General features: G+C 44.0%; 1 protein-coding gene across 2 annotated transcripts in view; it reads left to right on the top strand.

The window, feature by feature from the left end:
* The window catches only part of SEMA3E (semaphorin 3E), a 185,844-nt gene that overhangs the window by 148,211 nt on the left and 17,347 nt on the right, over positions 1-20,286 (top strand). Inside the window, exons 6-11 of one of the 2 annotated variants that reach the window (XM_083738743.1) lie at positions 6,159-6,287; positions 10,388-10,530; positions 12,742-12,856; positions 13,679-13,748; positions 14,534-14,678; positions 19,398-19,620. In XM_083738743.1, coding sequence (XP_083594869.1) covers positions 6,159-6,287; positions 10,388-10,530; positions 12,742-12,856; positions 13,679-13,748; positions 14,534-14,678; positions 19,398-19,620 — 825 coding nt within the window. The remainder of the gene's footprint in view (positions 1-6,158; positions 6,288-10,387; positions 10,531-12,741; positions 12,857-13,678; positions 13,749-14,533; positions 14,679-19,397; positions 19,621-20,286) is intronic. The other variant, XM_083738744.1, reaches the window with a different exon arrangement.

The following is a 20,286-nucleotide window of genomic DNA, read 5'->3' as shown; positions in this document are numbered from 1 at the left end:
TGCCTGAATTTTCAGCGCACTACCATCTTGCTCAGTGAAATACTGATGGTTCATGATGACAGTTTTGCCTTTGTTAATTACCTGTTGGGAAATGATGGGATAGATTTGCTGATGATCACTGTCCAAGTGCTGTTCAGGCACCCCAGGCGCTAGCAAACTTTATTGTTTGGTTGTTCAGTTTTTATGCTGTATATATCTATGAAGTGTACAAAATACAAACTTTAATACAATACAAAAACAAACAAACAAATCAACACAGCATAATGAAACAGCATGTTCACAGAAAGTCACAGCTATGTAATATGGGTGGGTCATCTCCATGAAGGCTTTCTGGAGGAACCAAGTTTCAAGCTGGTCTCCTAAAAGATATGACAGGCAGTGCCAGCTTAATCTCAGTGGGCAAAGAGCTCCATAACTGTTTGGGCACATGGACTAGACACCAAAAAGTGATTTAAGAACAGAAGCCTATTCCTACCTGGATTGGGTTAAACGTAGACAGGACTATAGCTTTACCCTCTTGGCACACCTTCCCCCCAAAATGATGTGATAACATGTTGGCATTTTAAAATATCACATACAGTTTTTATGTTCTTAAAATCCTGTTTGTTTATCATGACTTCAACAGAGATTGATACATGGCAGAGGACAATCCCCGATACTCCATTTTTGGTGATTTTCAGTTCATTAGTTAAAAATACTAGGGACAATCTAGCCAAAACTAAGCATGCCTAAGACCCGAGGAAGCTGCTTACCTTTTCTGTTGAAATAGACAAGATTTCAAGGTGGCACTGTTACCTGGGAGTAAGCCCCATTTGGTTTAGTGAGATTTCCTTTTGAATACACACGTAGGATTGAACTGTGAAGTGATTAATTTGCGTTGGATTTCAGTTCCTCCTTTTCCCATTGTTTAGGGGTTTTTTTCTTAAATTACCTTCAAAACTTACTTTCTCTTGACCTGGTACTAAGGAAAGAGGCAGCAAGGAACAATTTCATTTCTGAATAAACTCAGAGTAAGTTGTAAATTACAATCAGGAAACAGAACAGACCTTCAACCGCAGATAATGCTACATAAAAATGTTAAATGGTTAGATAAATTCCATAAAGAATCTTTTGGACCTAAGTACCCAAAGCAAATGAATTCTCCTGTCTGTTTCCAATAAAGCAAAGCTCTACTTGGTAATAGATCTCATTGGCAGGTTGACAGAGACCACAGAAGTTCTTGAAAGGATAATTTTCTTCAGGCGCGTGGCTTTTGATATGTAGCACACAGTAGTAGCAGCCCTGTTATCTGCCTCTTTTCTAGCCCAGATCTTTTCTGCTGCTGAGACTGAGATGTGACTTATCCCCATGACTGGGTAGCAGTGCAAATGCTTTTTATGCAGAAGTGCCCAGATCAACCCCCGACAGTTCCAGCTAAAGGATCTCAAGTAGCAGCAGAAGGAAATATTGGTGTTGGATAATGGTCCATGCTTAGGTGGAGGAGACAGAGCCAGCACATGTCACACGCTGCTGGTGAAGCAGCCCTGAGCATAACCTTTATGCTGAAGCTTCTCATTCTGTTCAAACTCGTGCAACAGGACAACTCTTGTACCTCACCTTATCCCAGGAACCCCCTAGGTTTCTTTGGTCTCAGCTTGTGCCATGTCTCTGAGTAGCACCAGTTCAGAGAAGGGCCCTGTGAAACCAGGGATGTCAACTCTCCCAGCTAGATCAATTCAGAGATCTAATGAGAGGACCATTCTTTATATTTCTATGTATGTACAGGCCATAAAATTCTCCAGTAAACACAAGCACACACACATACACACACCCCACCCCGGACAGTATATAACAATACAAAATCAATTCATTTGTATTTCATCATTGGTGATGGGTCAGGTGAAGAGTAGTTGCAAGAATTGAAAGGCCACAATAACCACACAATAACATTCAGATGCCACATTTCCGATATGTAGAATCAACATAAGTGCCCTGAACAACGTGAAACTTCCTTACTCTTCAGGACATTTTTGTGAGGGGGCGGGGAATAACTCCAGAGAGCTTTTACCTCACACTGAAGCATGATTTCCATTGGTTTTGTTCTGTGGTTTTCCCCATCCTTCTATTTGTCATTAGTTATATATTAAAAATAATATACCCATTTAGGTGCCCTTTCCATATGTATATTTTCCTGACTTAGGGATTTAGACTAGAAGGTAGGATATAAATATTTTAAATAAGTAAGAACGATATGAATAACATGCTTTGTATGCACAATAACATAGGACGTGTTGTTCTGCCTGGTTCATTATTGTTTCCTACACTGACTGGCAGCCACTTTCTAGGTTTTCATACAGGGAATTTCCCCAGCTGTATCTGCAGATGCAGCAGCGAAAAAGATGCTCCATTACTGAGCTGCGACCATTCCCCTCTGCACATGTTTATTAACAAAGAAGACTTACCTGTTCTACAGTTTTAGATCCAGATAGTTTAGTTTGCAATTATGAAACGACATCTATTTTTACATAGCACATCTAACATTTGACTGCAAACTCTATTCTTGTTCAAACCATCACTGGGTCAAAAAACTATTCCATGAATGGAAGAACACGTTAGATACAATCCAAAGTATATTTGTGGAATTGAAATGCTACCAATATCCCCTTTTAATTTTTATTAAATTGCAGTGCTTTGTGGACTTGATCCCACCAGATTTATGATTCCGGCAGAAGAATAAGAATGCTTGCTTCAGCACCTCCCACTGAAATTGGTGGGGAATTTGAAGTGCTTAACTTTAGCTTGATTGCTCCCTTTGCTTCTGACAAGATGTTTGCGTGTCGAGGTCCCCAAGCCACCCCCCAAATAACTCACAACGCACACTTAATTTTTGTTTAAGGTTTTTGGCATAATTTTGGCCACAACTTTATTTAAATACAAAACCGTGAGTGGTTGTTTAGGCATTGGTTAAGACTATCTGTCCCCCTGCCTGGGGACAGAACTGACTTCCGGGCACCACCGAAAGACAGTGCGGGGGAAAGCAAGTCGGGGAGAAATGGAGCTGAGTCACAGACCCTCAATTCTCATCCGCATGCTCCCCGAAGGCTTGCCGGCCCTAGTCCCATTCCAGGGATTGGACGAAAAGATGGCAAGCCCCAGGATTCCTTTAACAGAATTCCCTTTCCACAGCAACCATGGAGGGGCAGGCCCAGCCTATCCTAACCCCTCCTCCACCAATTTATAACCAATGCCTAAGCGCAACCTTACAAGTTGTGACGATTTGCTACGCAGTAGGCAAAAACCAAATGGCCCAGCCAATCAGCCAGATGGACAAAATTCCTACCAGGCCCCTGCCCCAATGGCAGATGACCCTATGACAGGCATAGCAAGGTCAATGCAACAACCCCTTACTCAAGGGCGGGTGGGCGGGTGATCCGTTGCACGCAGCAAAGAGAAAGCTCCAGGCTGCGTGCAGAGTATTTAAACATTTTACCCCTCCCACCAATATTGCAACATAACTTTTACCCCAGCAACCCAATGAACCAATCACTGCCCCAGGCCATCTTTAGAGACCCTGCCTGGTAACAGAGGGGTGGCTCAGCAGACCCCACCGCAACACGTGCTCTCCATGAAGAAGAACACGCTATGTAGTGAAATGCCTAAACTGAGTCTTTTCGGCATCTAGCAACAGCATCTGACACTGAAGTGGGTCTACAGGCTCTCTCTCGCATGTGACTGCAATCAGTGCTGGAAGCCCCAAAGCAGCCATCCTAGGGCTTTAGGTTCTCTCCAGTAAGAAAATAAACACCAGTGTGCAAAGTGACAATGCCTCTAAGAATGCTCAAATTTCCCTTATCTCAGGGCAGAGTGGGAAGACCCTCCATGTAATGAACTGTAAAGCCCTTGGCTCTCGACCAACACGCACTTCCTCTGGGAAATCAAAGTTACCTCACGAATTTAAAACTTAGTTTAAGAATTTGCTTTGTAAGTCATGCATGACCTTCATTCTGCCAAGGATGTCTGTAGTCTGAGAAAGGCTGGAAATCACACATGTGTAGAAAATTTCCTTGTGGAAGTTGTACACTACACAGTTTGCATCAGCGGCGTAGCGTGGGTTGTCAGCACCCGGGGCAAGGCAAGTAATTTGCGCCCCCTAACCCCTAACCTGCCGCCGCTGCCAGCTTCTTCTTGCTGCTGCCTGGGCTGGGGTATTTACGGTAAGGTAGCCACAGCGGCGGCGGCGGGTCCGTGTCAGGTGATCTGAGGCGACTTGCCGCTGGCGCTGCCACCCAAACGACGCCGCTTGCCCGGAGGAGGAGGAGGGCAGAGAGGCGAGGAAAATGCAACATGGCCCAGCAGCTGCAGCAGCGGCAGCGGCGGGGCTGTGAGGAGGGGCTGCCTGGCACGCCCTCTGCGGCCCTGACACACGGGGACCGCGGCAAGCGCTGAGAGCCACTGCCTGCCGGACGCCTTCAGCCCGGACGCGCACACAGCTCGTCGGTTCCGCGAGACATGGGGCTCTGCTACAGCCTGCGCCCGAGGCTCTTCGGCGACTCCGGAGGCGGTGAGCGCGCCCCCCCAGATGTTGCGCCCAGTGCGGCCGGCCCCCCTGCACCCCCCACGCTACGCCACTGGTTTGCATGTAATGCTAAGCTGAACTGCAGCCTCAGCGCAAACATGCAGGCTTACAAAAACACACACAAATGCTTCTTCCAAGGATGCTGATAACACACACAGAGACACACAGACACACACACACAAACACCCTTTTGCAAGGGTGAGCTGTCATACTGTTTTGGCTACATAAGCCCAGGCACCTTGTGGAGTTGGGAGTGATTATTCAGGTGTTTGGAGACTTCAGTTTTCATGCCATCTCAAATACGTAAGGATTCCTTTTTCTCAAGAACTGCTGTGACTTATTTACTTTACTTGGTAAGGTGTTGTTCCTGTGCGAAGCTGATCTCCGCGTGGGTTGGCTAGCACCAGTGAAAGATTTCTGGGTTTGCCGTATCTGCTGTACTTCCGCAGAATATTTAGGGTCATTACAGTATTAAGAATGGCAGCATCATTACTTCCAAATGCATCAGTTGCACTGAAATCAGATCCACACTTATTTGCAGACAGCAATTAAAAGATTGCAAATCCTTGAGAGAAAGGGAAAGTAGTAATAGTGATAATGACAATAATTAAAAAGCATAACAGTAACAATAAAGTTAGTCAAATATGCTTGCTTATAGCTTAAAAAAAAAGGTTGAAAGTAATCAGTTTTTTGTCAGAGGGCAGTAAAATATCTGCACAGTTTAATTTAGACTGTCAAAGGGCTAATTTTCTTCCAGTTCTGAAAGGATGGCTTCCTCCTGCTTCTTTTGTGGTACTTGGGTGCCATCCTGTGGCAAATAAATGTAAGACACATTGAGAAAGGGGTTAAGCCAAGTACCTTATGAAATCCCCTTTTAAAAAGACAAGCGAGGCAGAAAATGTCATTGGGCAGCCAGTGCCTTGCAGTTCACTCTGGAGTGGAATCTTGATCTCGTAGTGTAGAATACAAGTAATTTAATGCAGGGGGAAAAATTCTGGTCTCACTCAGCATGGTGGGGGCAAGGAGATTTGGGAGAAAGGAAAGTGCAGACTTACTGTATTCATGTTTTAAAATGTTTTTTTTAAAAGATACATCAGTGATAAAAGATGGAATACCTCAACTTCTTTAAGTGTAGGTTATCCATTGACTTCTTGTTGATGTCTGTTTGTATCATGTATAAAACACATTGGGACTTTTATCCCTGCTACTGTAAATTGCCTTAAGCTTTTACGACAGCTTCATATTTGCGTGGGCACAGCTTTTCCTGTAACGCTTGGGTCTACAAGTTGGGCGTTGACAACAACATCAACATCCCTGCACATGGAAAAACAGAATGCCAGGGAGAAGTCTAGATTGAAACCTCCCTGCTATATTTTGTCATGTTCCCCTCCTGTCCCTGCCCTGCTTCTACCCCAGACCTCCTCTAGAAGGGCTGTAGAGAAGCACTGAAGTACGCAACTCTTCACCTGCACCCTGATGTGGTACGATCCAGGAAAATCTGTGTCCACAGGACTGGTCAAACGCCTCACCTGTGATGTAACATGTATGTCGTGTGAGTGTGGCAACCCTCTCTCCACTTACCATGGATGCATCTGACCTTCAGGTGGTGAGTTGTTCGCTGGGCTCTACAGTGACTACTGGGGGCGAGATGCTGCCATCTTCCGCACAATGGGCCGTGCGGCACACATCCGGACTGAGCCAGACGATGAGCGCCTGCTGAAAGGTACAAGGGGTCCGTAAGAAATCTTCATTGCTTAATAATAGTAATCATAAAAATAAACAATAGTGTTTTGCCCAGATGCTTCAGCAACACAAGGTTCTAGCCTTATCCTCCCTGCAAGGTTCTCTCCAAATCATTGCTAATCCCCTTAGCAGTCAAAATTTGCAGTATCAGTTATGATCCCTTGAAAAGATCTCAGGGGAACAGTACTTTTGCTTGAGAGTCCAGACTGGGGAGGGCACTGGGGAGTCCAGCTATAAGTTGTGCATTGGGTCCTTTGTTGTTGTTTAGTCATTTAGTCATGTCCGACTCTTCGTGACACCATGGACCAGAGCACACCAGGCACTTCTGTCTTCCACTGCCTCCCGCAGTTTGGTCAGACTCATGTTTGTAGCTTCAAGAACACTGTCCAACCATCTCGTCCTTTGTCGTCCCCTTCTCCTTGTGCCCTGAAACTTTCCCAACATCAGGGTCTTTTCCAGGGAGTCTTCTCTTCTCATGAGGTGGCCAAAGTATTGGGTCCTTTAGGTTAGCATAAATATCATGTGTTTGGCCAATTGTGCAATACCAATTGTTCATAGAGACCCAAATTGTTCCCTGCTAATTCTACAGAGAAAGGAAACAGAATTTGCACACTCAGTCAGCTGATGAGGACTCCATAGACAGAGAAAGAATCAGCATGTCCCATCCCCCTGGACCTTTGAGATGCACATTTGTAGACATGATTTGTTGGATCCTTCCCCCGCGAAAAGGGATGGGGAAGTCAGACATCTAGTATATGGATGTGCATAACGCCACACTCGATTTTGCTCACGTCAGGTTTGGGAGAAGTAAGACGGGCAAAACAGCTCACCTACCATGCATACTTAGGTCCTCATGCACCTGAGTGTGTGAACTGCGTCGCTGTTTGACTCTCTTGTTGCCCCAAGCTATGTTGAATGTGCGCTCTGGAAGACTCACACCCTTGGGTTTCTTAATTTTTGCTTGAGTTGTGAGCGTCATGTAGATTGAGGGCCATGATGACTGTCAAAGGACCATCCCTACAGAGCCTTGATGAGTTGAGTTATTCTGATCTATCCCAAGGGTAAACGTCAGTGTTTGGTTTCTCGTGGCCAAGTCACATGGTTCCAATTTGACAACAAAAGAGGCGAAATGCTTTCAAATCTGCACATCCCTCTCACACAGTGTCTTGCTCTCCCCACCCCCACCCCCAGTGGCAAATCAGTCTGCCTCAACAGCTCTGATTCCTGTTTTGTATACAGCCACAGATGGTTGTATCAAATGCATGCCAAGTTTCAGGCTAATATAAATTAAAATAAATGAACCCCAGAGAGTAAGATTGGAAAAGGATCTTAGGGGTTTTTTTTGTGTATGTGTGTAAGAAAAAAAATATTGATATGTAAGTTGGAGCTACACAAATATTTTCAAAGCTGATATTCTCCATATGTTCATTCACTTGCATGAAACAGTTTTTAAGTTTGTCTTTTGGTCCCCCTTGAGATCTTGGTTGTTATTGCTTTGCAGTTCCATTCATATTTACTAGAAATATCTATTGCAAAAGTATGTTTGTACTTAAGGCTATCTTCCTCAGGACTAAGGCACATTCCAAATATTAGAGCAGTATATTGGAGAGGAAATTTGGCTTCCCCTCTCTGTGAGCCAGGATCTGAACCAAGAGGTATTGCTAGAGTAAACCCATGAGGTAGAGACCCCAAAATATTTCCTGAAGTGTCCCACGTGCTTCTGGGTCATTCATGAATTTGTAATAAATTGAATTTGGTGTGTATAGGATATTAATTTTAGGAAATGAATTAATGTAAGACTACTTTTACAGATGATTTGGGGGTTATGGAATGGGTGTAAGTGAAGGGGAAATTAATTGATTTAGAGCAGGATATACTGGGAAATTAACTGGGGGTAAATGAATTGAAGAGGAACAGATTTGGGGTGATTTAGAGTAGGGTGGAAATTGACAATTTGTCTGGAGTGATTTGAGTGGGAAATTGTTTGGCCTGCCCTCGAAGTTTTTAATTTCTTTCTCTTCATATACATTTGGAGATGCAAATATTACTAAAACTTGTGTCTTTGTGCATTTTTGAAGTACCTCCCAGTGCCCCACTTTGTGGCCACATTTAAGCAGGAATTTGGAAGATGCTGGTAAATGCTTCCCTCTTTCTGGTGCCTTTATCTCGCTCCAAAAAGCAGAGAGAATCTCTTTGTGGGCTTACCTGCTCACCACTTAAGGCCCCCCATAGCAATCTATCATGAGCTGCACGGTCAATGCTAATGTGCCAGCATCCTGTGTATGATGTATAGGCCACATTATGGCCAGTCCACATCATTTGTACTCCTTCTAAAATTATTAACCTCAAGCAGCCCTTGCAAATTCATCACCGCAGTTGACGGCGCAATGACTGCGTTGCCCTGCAGCAGTTTGGCAAGCTTAGATCTGCAGTCCTGTTATTTCATTGAGATAAAACACTTAGAATCATAGAATCATAGAATCATAGAGTTGGAAGAGACCACAAGGGCCATCGAGTCCAACCCCCTGCCAAGCAGGAAACACCATCAGAGCACTCCTGACATATGGTTGTCAAGCCTCTGCTTAAAGACCTCCAAAGAAGGAGACTCCACCACACTCCTTGGCAGCAAATTCCACTGTCAAACAGCTCTTACTGTCAGGAAGTTCTTCCTAATGTTTAGGTGCAATCTTCTTTCTTGTAGTTTGGATCCATTGCTCCGTGTCCGCTTCTCTGGAGCAGCAGAAAACAACCTTTCTCCCTCCTCTATGTGACATCCTTTTATATATTTGAACATGGCTATCATATCACCCCTTAACCTCCTCTTCTACAGGCTAAACATGCCCAGCTCCCTTAGCCGTTCCTCATAAGGCATCGTTTCCAGGCCTTTGACCATTTTGGTTGCCCTCCTCTGGACACGTTCCAGTTTGTCAGTGTCCTTCTTGAACTGTGGTGCCCAGAACTGGACACAGTACTCCAGGTGAGGTCTGACCAGAGCAGAATACAGTGGCACTATTACTTCCCTTGATCTAGATGCTATACTCCTATTGATGCAGCCCAGAATTGCATTGGCTTTTTTAGCTGCCGCGTCACACTGTTGGCTCATGTCAAGTTTGTGGTCAACCAAGACTCCTAGATCCTTTTCACATGTACTGCTCTCAAGCCAGGTGTCCCCCATCTTGTATTTGTGCCTCTCATTTTTTTTGCCCAAGTGCAATACTTTACATTTCTCCCTGTTAAAATTCATCTTGTTTGTTTTGGCCCAGTTCTCTAATCTTCAAGGTCATTTTGAAGTGTGATCCTGTCCTCTGGGGTGTTAGCCACCCCTCCCAGTTTGGTGTCATCTGCAAATTTGATCAGGATGCCCTTGAGTCCATCACCCAAGTCATTGATAAAGATGTTGATAAAGATGTTGAATAAGACTTGCTGACGTGTGCCTGAATTCGCTCAGTTCCAAGTGTGCGAACTCAGGTCTGTCAGCTTGAATGGGAAGACTTCCTGTTCCCTTTCCCAACTGTGATCCGGAGTCTGTCCATTTAGTTCCTAATGATACACATCAAGAGACTAGAAATGAAGGCACTCTGGTTTTCGGGATCTCAAAATGTTCCTGGATTGTGACCTATAACCCCCCCTCCCCAAGCGAGCCAGTGTGGTGTAGTGGTTAAAAGTGGTGGACTCGTAATCTGGGGAACCGGGTTCGATTCCCCGCTCCTCCACATGCAGCTGCTGGGTGACCTTGGGCCAGTCACACTTCTTTGAAGTCTCTCAGCCCTACTCACCTCACAGAGTGTTTGTTGTGGGGGAGGAAGGGAAAGGAGAATGCTAGCCGCTTTGAGACTCCTTCAGGTAATGATAAAGTGGGATATCAAATCCAAAACTCAAGCCATAGATAGCTCAGTGCTCGTGTCTGCCTTGGGCCAGTCCATAATATCTGGAATAAAAAGTGTGCTATCTGGTTCTACTTATACATGTTTTTATATATGCATGATTACCAGTGTTTTTCTAAAATAAATTTGATTCATCCCTTTTTCCTTTTGCTTTTTTGGTATCTCTTCTCTCTCCCCCCCCCCTTTTTCTTTGGTTTTTTTAAAGAACCAAAATTTGTAAGCTCCTTCATGATTCCTGACAATGAAGACCGGGAAGATAACAAGGTGTACTTCTTCTTTACTGAGAAAGCATTAGAGGCTGAGACAGGTGCTCACGCCATCTACTCCAGAGTCGGAAGAATGTGTGCCGTAAGAAACCTTTTATGATAAAACTTCTGCTTACAGTGTGTTCCTTCTTTTTGCCCTGGAGTTTAGATGCTTTGGGTTTGGGAAAGCTAAAAGTAAAAAATATATGTATTTAAAAAAACAAGAACATCCAAGACTGAATTCTGACTTTCTTCCTGGCTCCATATTAAAGAGCCCCTTGTCCACAGACAGGGTGGGAGATGGTTGTGACCACCCACCTAACTGTGGTTCTGGCATAGCTCAGCCATGAGCTGCATCTGTAGAGTTCATTCCCTACTGAGTGGCATAAAGTAAAACTTGAGGAGAAACATAAAAGGGATCAAGAGAAACGGGTATGGAAAGAAAACAGTCACTTGAGTGGCAGGCCGCATGCAAAATTTTGGTCTGCTCCTTATCTTGTGTTTGTGTGTGTTTTCCTAAATTTAACTCAGAGCTTCTGTTGAGGGAAAATAAAATTACAAAAGCTCAGCATTAAGCCCAATAGAAGAAACCAAAAGAGCTTTGCATGCTTTGGAGATCCCGCCACCACGCCTGATCTTAATCATGTTTTCTTAGTGGAGAGTCCAATTTATTTCAGCGCAACTTGCTTTTACATAAATGTGCTTGGGGTTGCAGCTTCCCAGCCTTGTCCTGCGCATGTTTACTCAAATGCAAGTGCCACTGCAAATGAATGATACTTCCTTCTCAATGAATGTCCGTAGGATTGCAAAAGAAGGTTTGGTTAAACAGTGGGAAATACCTCTTTGTAAATATGCACAGAATCTCATAAATGTCATTTTTCTAACTGCAAAAAAAAAAAAAAAAGATAAGAACAAGGAGGGAAAATTCCCTCAGAAAGTTTGGCATACGAACCACTAGTTGGAATGTCGTATAATCTCTGCATGAACATATTGGGAACATTCAATAAGCAGAATAATAATAATAATAATAATAATAATAATAATAATAATAATATATTTATACCCTGCCCATCTGGCTGGGTTTCTCCAGCCACTCTGGGCGGCTTCCAACTGAATATTAAAAACAATACAGCATTAGACATTTAAAACCTCCCTAAACAGGGCCGCCTTCAGTTGTCTTTTAAAAGTAAAATAGTTGTTTATTGCCTTGACATCTGCTGGGAGGGCATTCCACAGGGCAGGCGCCACTACCGAGAAGGCCCTCTGCCTGGTTCCCTGTAACCTCACTTCTCACAGTGAGGGAACCACCAGAAGGCCCTCGGCGCTGGACCTCAGTGTCCAGGCTGGATGATGGGGGTGAATAACTTCCCCACAGGTTTTGTGTCAGCATATCAACATGGACGCTCAATAAATAGCCAGTCTAGAAGCTCAACCATTCATTCAACACTATATTAACGTTAAAAATTAAAATTAAAAAAATCACAAGACATGTCACAGAATAGGGCAAGTCAGCGCCATTCATAGCCAGCTTTTAATGCAGATTTGCAGAACAGGCATGATTTTATAGCTCAGCCCTGGGGAGAGAGGGAAATGTTTCTTTGCACCCTTAGGAAAGGAGGGTAATTAGTAACTGTAGTCATTATATACAAGATTTTTTACTTTAGGATTACAGCACCCTGACCATCTGCCTCAGAATGAGTTCCATGAAGTAACTCGAGTCTGAAATAAACAAATGTGAGGGTCATTATTTCTTAATCTCACTGAACTAATGCTAAGGGTGATTAATAACTGGCTAGCATATTTGCTTCACGGATGTGCCAAAATTGAGTAATCAGAAAGGGATTAATAATATCTAGGCAGTTAAAACTTGTTATTGGCATGATTTTCATTGAAAAATTCTTACCAAACTATAGCTTTTAATGAGTGCTTTGATAGTTTAGATAAAATGTAGACTCTGGAGTAATAATGTAAGCTATATAAAAAGCAAAGGAGGTCACTGTAGGACATAAGAAAAAAAGGGGGGGAATCTGCTATAGGGAAAGATCTTTATTAGGACCAACCAAAAAATCACAAAATACTGAGCAGGTTTTGAGATTCTCCAGAACTCTTCATCATGTTGGATACATGCAAAGCAAGTGAGGGAAGAAAAAATGCTGGCATGGTGTTAAAGCCATGAAGTCTTCATACACACTGGAAGTGTCAAATCTACTCGTAGCAGCAAAGTTGTGATCCAAAATTTCCCCTCCAATAGCAGGAGAACACAACACATCTAACCTGTCCCTGTGTTTGTCTTCTCTTGTTCCGTCCTCTCCAGAATGACATGGGTGGACAACGGATGCTGGTGAATAAATGGACCACTTTCCTCAAAACCAGGTTGATCTGCTCTGTGCCAGGAATGAATGGAATCGACACACATTTTGATGAGCTAGGTGAGCTTCCTGCTTCTGCGTAGGTGGAAGGCACAGCCCATTGTAAACTCATGCAGATTCACAGCTGTGCGTAAGTGACTGGTATCACTAAGCTTATGCTAAGTTCCTATGAAGTAGTTTGAGCATCATGATGAAACATGGTTTATTGTGTTAAGAATGAGTCAAGATTTGCATTGGCCTTTTATTCTTCACACCAACCCTTTCCTCCTCTGGCACAGCCATGAGGAAAACAGATTCTTTCCTTCTATTTTTTTTTTAAAAAATAACTTGGTTTATTACATTTATATATTACACTTATATGCCACCTTTTCCTCAAGGTGCTGTGACTGGCACTTCTCTCTGTGAGGTACGTCAGCCTGACTGAGGGATGTTGACTGGCCCAAGGTCACCCAGTGAGCTTCATGGCTGAGTGGGGATTTGAACCCTGGCCATAGTGTGCACCTTGACGTTTCATCCAAACCCAGGAAATTGTGGCTAATCTTAACTACAGCTTGTTTGAAACCATCAATCGTAAAGTTGCCCTGCTACAACAGGTGTAGCGCTAAACTGTGGATGAGCACAAACAGAAGCGAAACCTTCTCAACTTGTCCTCACATTCATATCGGGAGAGAAGAGGGAAAACAAATGGCACAACCTTGTTCTGGTTGTGTTCAATTGTGATTTGCCATGACATCCATAATGGCCCTGTGTGTCAGTGGTGATGAGACAGAAGTAAGAATGTAAACCTATTCATTTGCTAGGTTGCATAAGCAGTCACTAAGACTACTTTCTTCCATAAATGGTTTATTCCTACTTAACCAGAATCATGCCTCCATTTTGCAGAGGACGTCTTTTTGCTCCACACTCGGGATAACAAAAACCCCGTGATATTCGGACTCTTCAACACTACAAGGTAAGCAATCATGAGGTAGCTACCCTAGATGGAAGACGGATACATTTTGAGGAACCTGCTTTATGGTGAATGTGAAAACACCATATGCCATATTAGCAAATGAAAGGGTCTGGTTAGATATATTTTCTGAGGTGTCAAACGACATAGTGGACTGGGACTTGGACATAGAATAGAAAGTATTTATTTATCCACTGTCCATCAACTGATCACAGGGTGGACCACAATATTTCAATTAAACAAGCACAAAAATGCAACCATTGTGATTGCATTTGTAACATACGATACAATTCAAGAACCCGTTTTTTTCAGGTTTTTTACCCATAATACCATGATAGCAGCAGACCAAATCAAGAGTAATACCTAGGCCCAAGTGCAAGAGTATCCCAATGGCCTGGGTGAATAAGTACCTCTCAAGTTGGCAATGAAAACTCAACATTGAAATGTTGGGTGCATCTTCAGGGAAAGGGACTCGGCCACAGAGAAGGTCCCAAGAGATAGCACTAATTGGAGAGATTGTTGCAGAACTTAACATCCAGGCTGACAAATACTGGAAGAGGCGCCACTTCAAGTATTTGTTCAGACCTTTATATGTCAGCATATAAATGGGTCCAGAAGCATATCAGCAGCCCATGACATTCTTGGACAATTGGAGTGTTATGGTTGGTACACCCTGCACAGCCCTCTAGTGACACACTGCACTGCCATCAAGGAAAGTCCTATGTAAAGTGCATTGCAGTAATCTGAACATGAGGTGACCAGAGTCTTTCTTGATTTTTGTTTTGCAGCAACATATTCCGAGGATATGCTATATGTGTCTATCACATGGCTAGCATCCGGGCAGCTTTCAATGGACCATATGCCCATAAAGAGGGACCTGAATACCACTGGTCTGTGTATGAAGGGAAAGTGCCATACCCAAGGCCTGGATCAGTAAGTGAGAGAGGTTCCCCTCCATCCCCCAAATGTCATAAAATAGAGTACCGTTGAAACAAAAAAACCAGATAAATCTTGTAGATAAGAACTGGAGTTGCCGGGGCAGTTGGTCGGTTTAGGGCCCATAAACATACCTCTGACTTCAATAATAATAATACCTTTATTGTCAATGTACAACCTGTGTACAATGAAATTAACCGAGCCTCCCTCCCCCCAAAACATTAAATCTCATTGCACTCTGTGTGCTTGTCGCACAACACACCAACCCCGAAAGTCAGTTGCACTATATTATTTTCCGTTCAGCAGCCTAACAGCCCACAGATAGAAACTGTTTTTTAGCCTGTTGGTACGACTGATTATACTTCTATATCTCCTGCCTGAGGGTAGAAGATTAAAGAGGTGCTGGCCAAGGTGTGAATTGTCCCTGAGAATTTTTCTCGCTCTCCTAAGGCAACGATCCCTTGCTATGTCATCTAGCGGGCTCAGGGCACAGCCCATTATATAATGTGCTGTGTTCATCACCCTCTGTAAAGACTTTCGGTCCGTGGCTGTCAAGCCAATGTACCATACTGTGATACAATATGAGAGGACACTTTCTATTGTGGACCAGTAGAAGGAGGTCATCAATTGTTGTTTAACATTGTTCTTTTGCAAGAAAATGGAGTCTCTGTTGGGCCTTCCTAACCATCTGAGTTCTATTGTTTTTCCAAGTGAGGTAAATTCCCAGGTATTTAAAGGAAGAAACTCCACACAACCACCACCACCCCCCGATATACAATGGGCTAGTTCCCCTCTCTTCCTCCAAAAGTCCGACACCTTCTCCTTTGTCTTGCTAATATTTAGGTGCAAGTTATTCTCTAAGCACCATGTAGATGCTCCTCCCTGTATGCTGATTCATCTCCACCTGTATTTAGACCCATTGTGGTAGAATCATCTACAAACTTAATAATTTCAGTGGATGGATCAGATGAAATACAGTCATATGTATACAATGAGTACACGTAGGGACTCAGCACACATCCCTGTGGGGTGCCAGTGCTGAGCTTCAGGGAGGTAGATGTAACAGGCCCAATCCTCACTGTTTGTGTCCGATCCCTCAGAAAGTCTTTAATCCTGTCACAGATGGTAGAAGAAAGGTCTAGTTCCATCAGCTTTTTGATAAGAATGTCCAGAAGTATGGCATTAAAAACCGAGCTATAATCAATAAACAACATTCTAACATAATTCCCCAGTCTCTCCAGATGACTGGCTGCAAGGTGAGTCATCCCTCTTTGCTTTCCCCCATATGAACAAAGGGCTGCCATTCATTGCACTTGGAGCTTGCATCTGGAGGGGGCAAAACCTGCTCCATATCAGTGGGACTCCCGCTGGCAGAGATCCTAGGTGAGATATGCCCTTTCCCTGGCCCAGAAAGGAAGGTCCATAAGCAGAAGCCAGTTTCTCTGCATGTAGCTAGAACAGAGGTCTCTCCACACTCTTCCATGCCTCTGTTCTAACCTGGCATTTGGAGGGGCCTGTCAGATCTCCTAGATGTTGTGGGTGACTAGGGCTTGGCTGGGTGGGGGACATCTACATGGGACTCTCTCCCTTTCTATCATGACACTGGGTGTAGTTAAGGGAATTCTTGGCTGCAAACCTGGAAGTGGGATCAGGACATAAAATACTTTGACTTAGGAAAGGATGACTGCACACTCCTTCACTTACTTATTTTGGCCGCGTTCCTCTGGCAGTTAAAATTCCACTGCAGCAACTGCCTCTCAGTCAGAACACCTCTCCTTTGAGTAAGCAGAGACTTGGTGCAAATGAAGAGGGAAAAATGGTATTTGTGCCACTGGATCAGTGGCGTGCAATAATTTTTTTTGTAGGGGAACAGTTAGGGCCGGAGGTGCCAGGATGTGAGGGTGATGTGGGGGAGCAACATCATGTGTGTGGGCATTGCGCCTCCTTCCCTAAACCGGGCAGAAGCTTCCCAGGCTTTGGGGAGGAGGGTGCAGGCTTCTTGCAGAATGCTGGATCCCTGCTGCCTCCTTCCCAAAGACAGGGGTGCTTTGGGGAGGTGGTGGGAGGGCTCTTGAACCCCACCGGAGCCTCGCGCCTGCTTCCCTAAGCCAGGCAGAAGCTTCCTGGGCTTTGCAAAGGAGGCACCAGGCTTTGATACTTTAATACTATAATTTACTGGGAACATTTAGGGGACTAGCCTGTTCCCCCTTAGTCCACTAACTGCACACCACTGCACTGGATCTTAAACATTGATTCATTCTAAGGCAAATCCCTGCTAGAGCTTCGCAGAGCCTCTCCTGTTGCTGTTGGCGTCTCTCTAAACAGTCGGCTTAATTGCTTAATGCCCAGCATGGTGCCTTCAAACACAGCACTACAAAGCAACCCCAAAGAATAATAAAACCCCAGCCCAAAATGTGCCGATGGCCTAAGTTAGCCTTGAAGCGATTTGCACATATTTTTTTCAAACATTTTGTTTTAAATCCATCTAAATAATACATTCTCAAATCTTGCTCAAGCTGGAACTTTTCGACAGGATTTGGCATTTCTGTTTCATTGGCTTGCAGCTGCATGTGGGAAACTAGACGTCCGAGCTCCTGCTTGAAAGCCACATGCGACGCCTTTTATGATGAAAATCCCACTGCTGGCTGATTAGAAAATGCACTTCAAAACCGAGGCTGAGCAAATACGTCAGGGCATAGCCAAGACCCAGGGAAAAGAAAATAAACACTGCCCCATTTGACAAGTGCAGGAGTTCATTAGAGTCAATTATAGCCCCTGCTGCAAGTTGAGACTGAATGTTTCCAGTAAACATAAAGAGTATTTTATTTCACTTTATTGATTGAAAATCCAATTTAAATAGGGAGAGCTTGCTACTGTGGCTGGGCTTGAACCATCTCTTAAAACCACACTGTTTTCAACAGCCATGTAGGAAATAAATGATTACTGAAATATTTCTAGCAAAAACCTTAAATGGCTCTAATTAAAGGGCACAAGGTAACTTTTGAACAGAAGACTCTATAAGGAGCTACTTCTATCGACTAATTTAAAGCTTCCTTTTCAGGATAAAAACATGTCTATTTTAGTACAGTTAATGAACTTAAACTTGTGACAGCAACTCCTTTTGCCCCTAACTCTTGAGCCTGCTGGCTGGTGCTGATGGGAGATGGGAGTCCAACAGTGTCTGTGGGTCGACAGCTTCCTCTGCTCTAGAAGCAAACATCAAATTGCTGATATATAATCTTCTACTTTCCTGATGTGCAGAAAGGAGTTCCATAGCAGTACCCCTCTCTTGCAGGAGAAAATGTCGGCATGCATGGCTGGGGCTGAATCCTACCCCCTGGTTGTATTTTATAAGATGTTTAGGGTGAGGATATAAACACTGGCATATGCTATAGCTCTGAGGGGTGCTCACTCAGCACATCTGTCTTTTGCAAAGCTATGGGTGTAAATCAAAGGAAATTAAGCTAGGGATTGGAATCAAATATTGCTGACCGATTCTTTTTCTTAAAAAAAACAGCATTTGCATGTTTGAAGAAATGGAACACTTAACTTTTTTCCCCTATCAGACCGATATTATTTATTGTTGCACAGCACCCCAATCTCCGAGCTCTGCGAGATTCCAAGCACTTATTAAGGATTCAGGTTCCTTTGGAAATGAGGCACTGAGGAGACTGTGGTGCCTTTATGATATATGGTTTATTTGCACACATACCTGAGCCTAGGATAGAGGGGTTCCCAGCATTAAACTCCAAGAGTGTCTCACTTCTGCCATGGCCACAGCAGCCTTGGATTCAAAAAGACTCCAGATGTGGCTCAGCCTCTCTCCAGCTTGCCACATTTTTACAGACTGCAACTATTTTCCTCCAGCCCACATCATCCCCAATGGCAATCCTAAACTCTCCACTCTGCTTTGTCTCTGTGAACCATCTCAGAGCTCAGGGAGGGGTTCAACCCATTTGCCAGCTGGCACAGTGTCTTTAGTTTGCCAATGACCCATCTCTACTTTGTTAATGGCCCATCCCTCAGGCGATCTCCTGAACACACGTAGCTGAGTCCAGCTATTCAGAGTCTGACCTCCAGTTTAACTCTCCAAGCATTCATTAAATTCTAACACCTATGAGGCCCAGGGATTTAAGGGAGCCTTGCACCCACAAACCCTGGCACCACAACTCTTAACAATATTATTTTGAATCTGTCCCATCAACTATTGTACTCTTCTTGGAGAAGAGATGTTTAGAAAGCCATTTGAGAGACAGACTGCTAGAGAAGTTACATTTCAAGGGAAAGTCATTGAAATGCATCACTGCTCTCCACAGGTCAGAACAAATCCCTCAATCTTCAAGTTCTGCAGCTGCTTTGTTTTCTACATTTTTCCCCCAGCTTTGGCATTATCCAACTTCCAAAGTGATCACAAGTTCACAGCTGCAACTTTCTATCTGCTCCTTTTTTAAAAACCTAGAAATCGAATCTATTCCATGTCTTTTCTCAAACCGCAATGCTTATTGCAAAAGATATAATTTGATCCTAGCCAGAATCTGGATGCTGTGCAGTGCATGTGAGTCCCAATCTGACCAGTGATGCTTGTACCTTAGTAAATGTGTATACGGGGGCAGCCTTAATCTTACAAAATAACGCAGGATCCACCTTTTACTAGCTCCATGTTTTTCCATGGATGGCTATCAGCATCATAACTATAATCTACTTTGTGTTTCCTAGTGTGCCAGCAAAGTGAATGGAGGTCTGTACATGAGTACCAAAGACTATCCAGATGAAGCAATCCGTTTTGCTAGGAGTCACCCACTGATGTATCAGTCGGTTAGGCCTGTTCATAAGAGACCAGTTCTTGTGAAGACGGATGGGAAATACAACCTCAAACAAATCGTCGTAGACAGAGTGGAAGCAGAAGACGGGCAATACGATGTCTTATTTATTGGGACAGGTAAATGAAAAAGAAAGAGGAGGGGTTAAAAGCACCCACTTCCCCTTCTTTTCTTCCCCAACTCAGCTTCCATGAACTTAGGTGAACTCTGAGCAGTCTTCCTTGGCCTGGCTACCTACAGGCCTGAATTTCTGGCTCCCAGCTGATGCTCACGCTATGCTTTCTCCCTAGTCAATGTTCACTTCTTGGGTTTTTTTGTATTTTGGCTAAAGGTAAAGATATGATATATTTAAAAAGAGAGAGAGAGAGAATTCCCTGGATGCCTAAGATCCAGGTTGGGGGCAAGTACTCTTGGGTGAGAGATTTAAAATCACAAACCTGTGGCCCTCCAGATTTTGTAGTACTATAACTCCTGTGTTACCTGGCCATTGGCCATGCTGCCTTGGGATAGTGGCCATTTGAGTCCCACAACTTAGGAGGTCCACATGTTCACCACCCCTGTACTAGGGCATGCATGTCCGTTGCCCGGCAATTAGGCTAGTATTCTTCAGATATCATTCCTTGTGACGGGCAGGGCCACACTTCCGTCATCATGGCCATTGGGCAATTGGCTTCTCATTTCACTGCCCTCCTCCAGCCTTGGCTCCTGGGGTCCCTCATGCCAGATGTTCTGGAGGTCTCGATTTAGCTGAGATGTGGCTTCTCCACTCTGCACTTGAACAAATT

The sequence above is a fragment of the Podarcis gaigeae genome (genome assembly GCF_964106915.1).
Source record: "Podarcis gaigeae genome assembly, chromosome: 5".
NCBI classification, from domain to species: Eukaryota; Metazoa; Chordata; class Lepidosauria; order Squamata; family Lacertidae; genus Podarcis; species Podarcis gaigeae.
The sequence above is the reverse complement of the archived record's forward strand: the minus strand, read 5'-3'. Positions and strand labels throughout refer to the sequence as shown.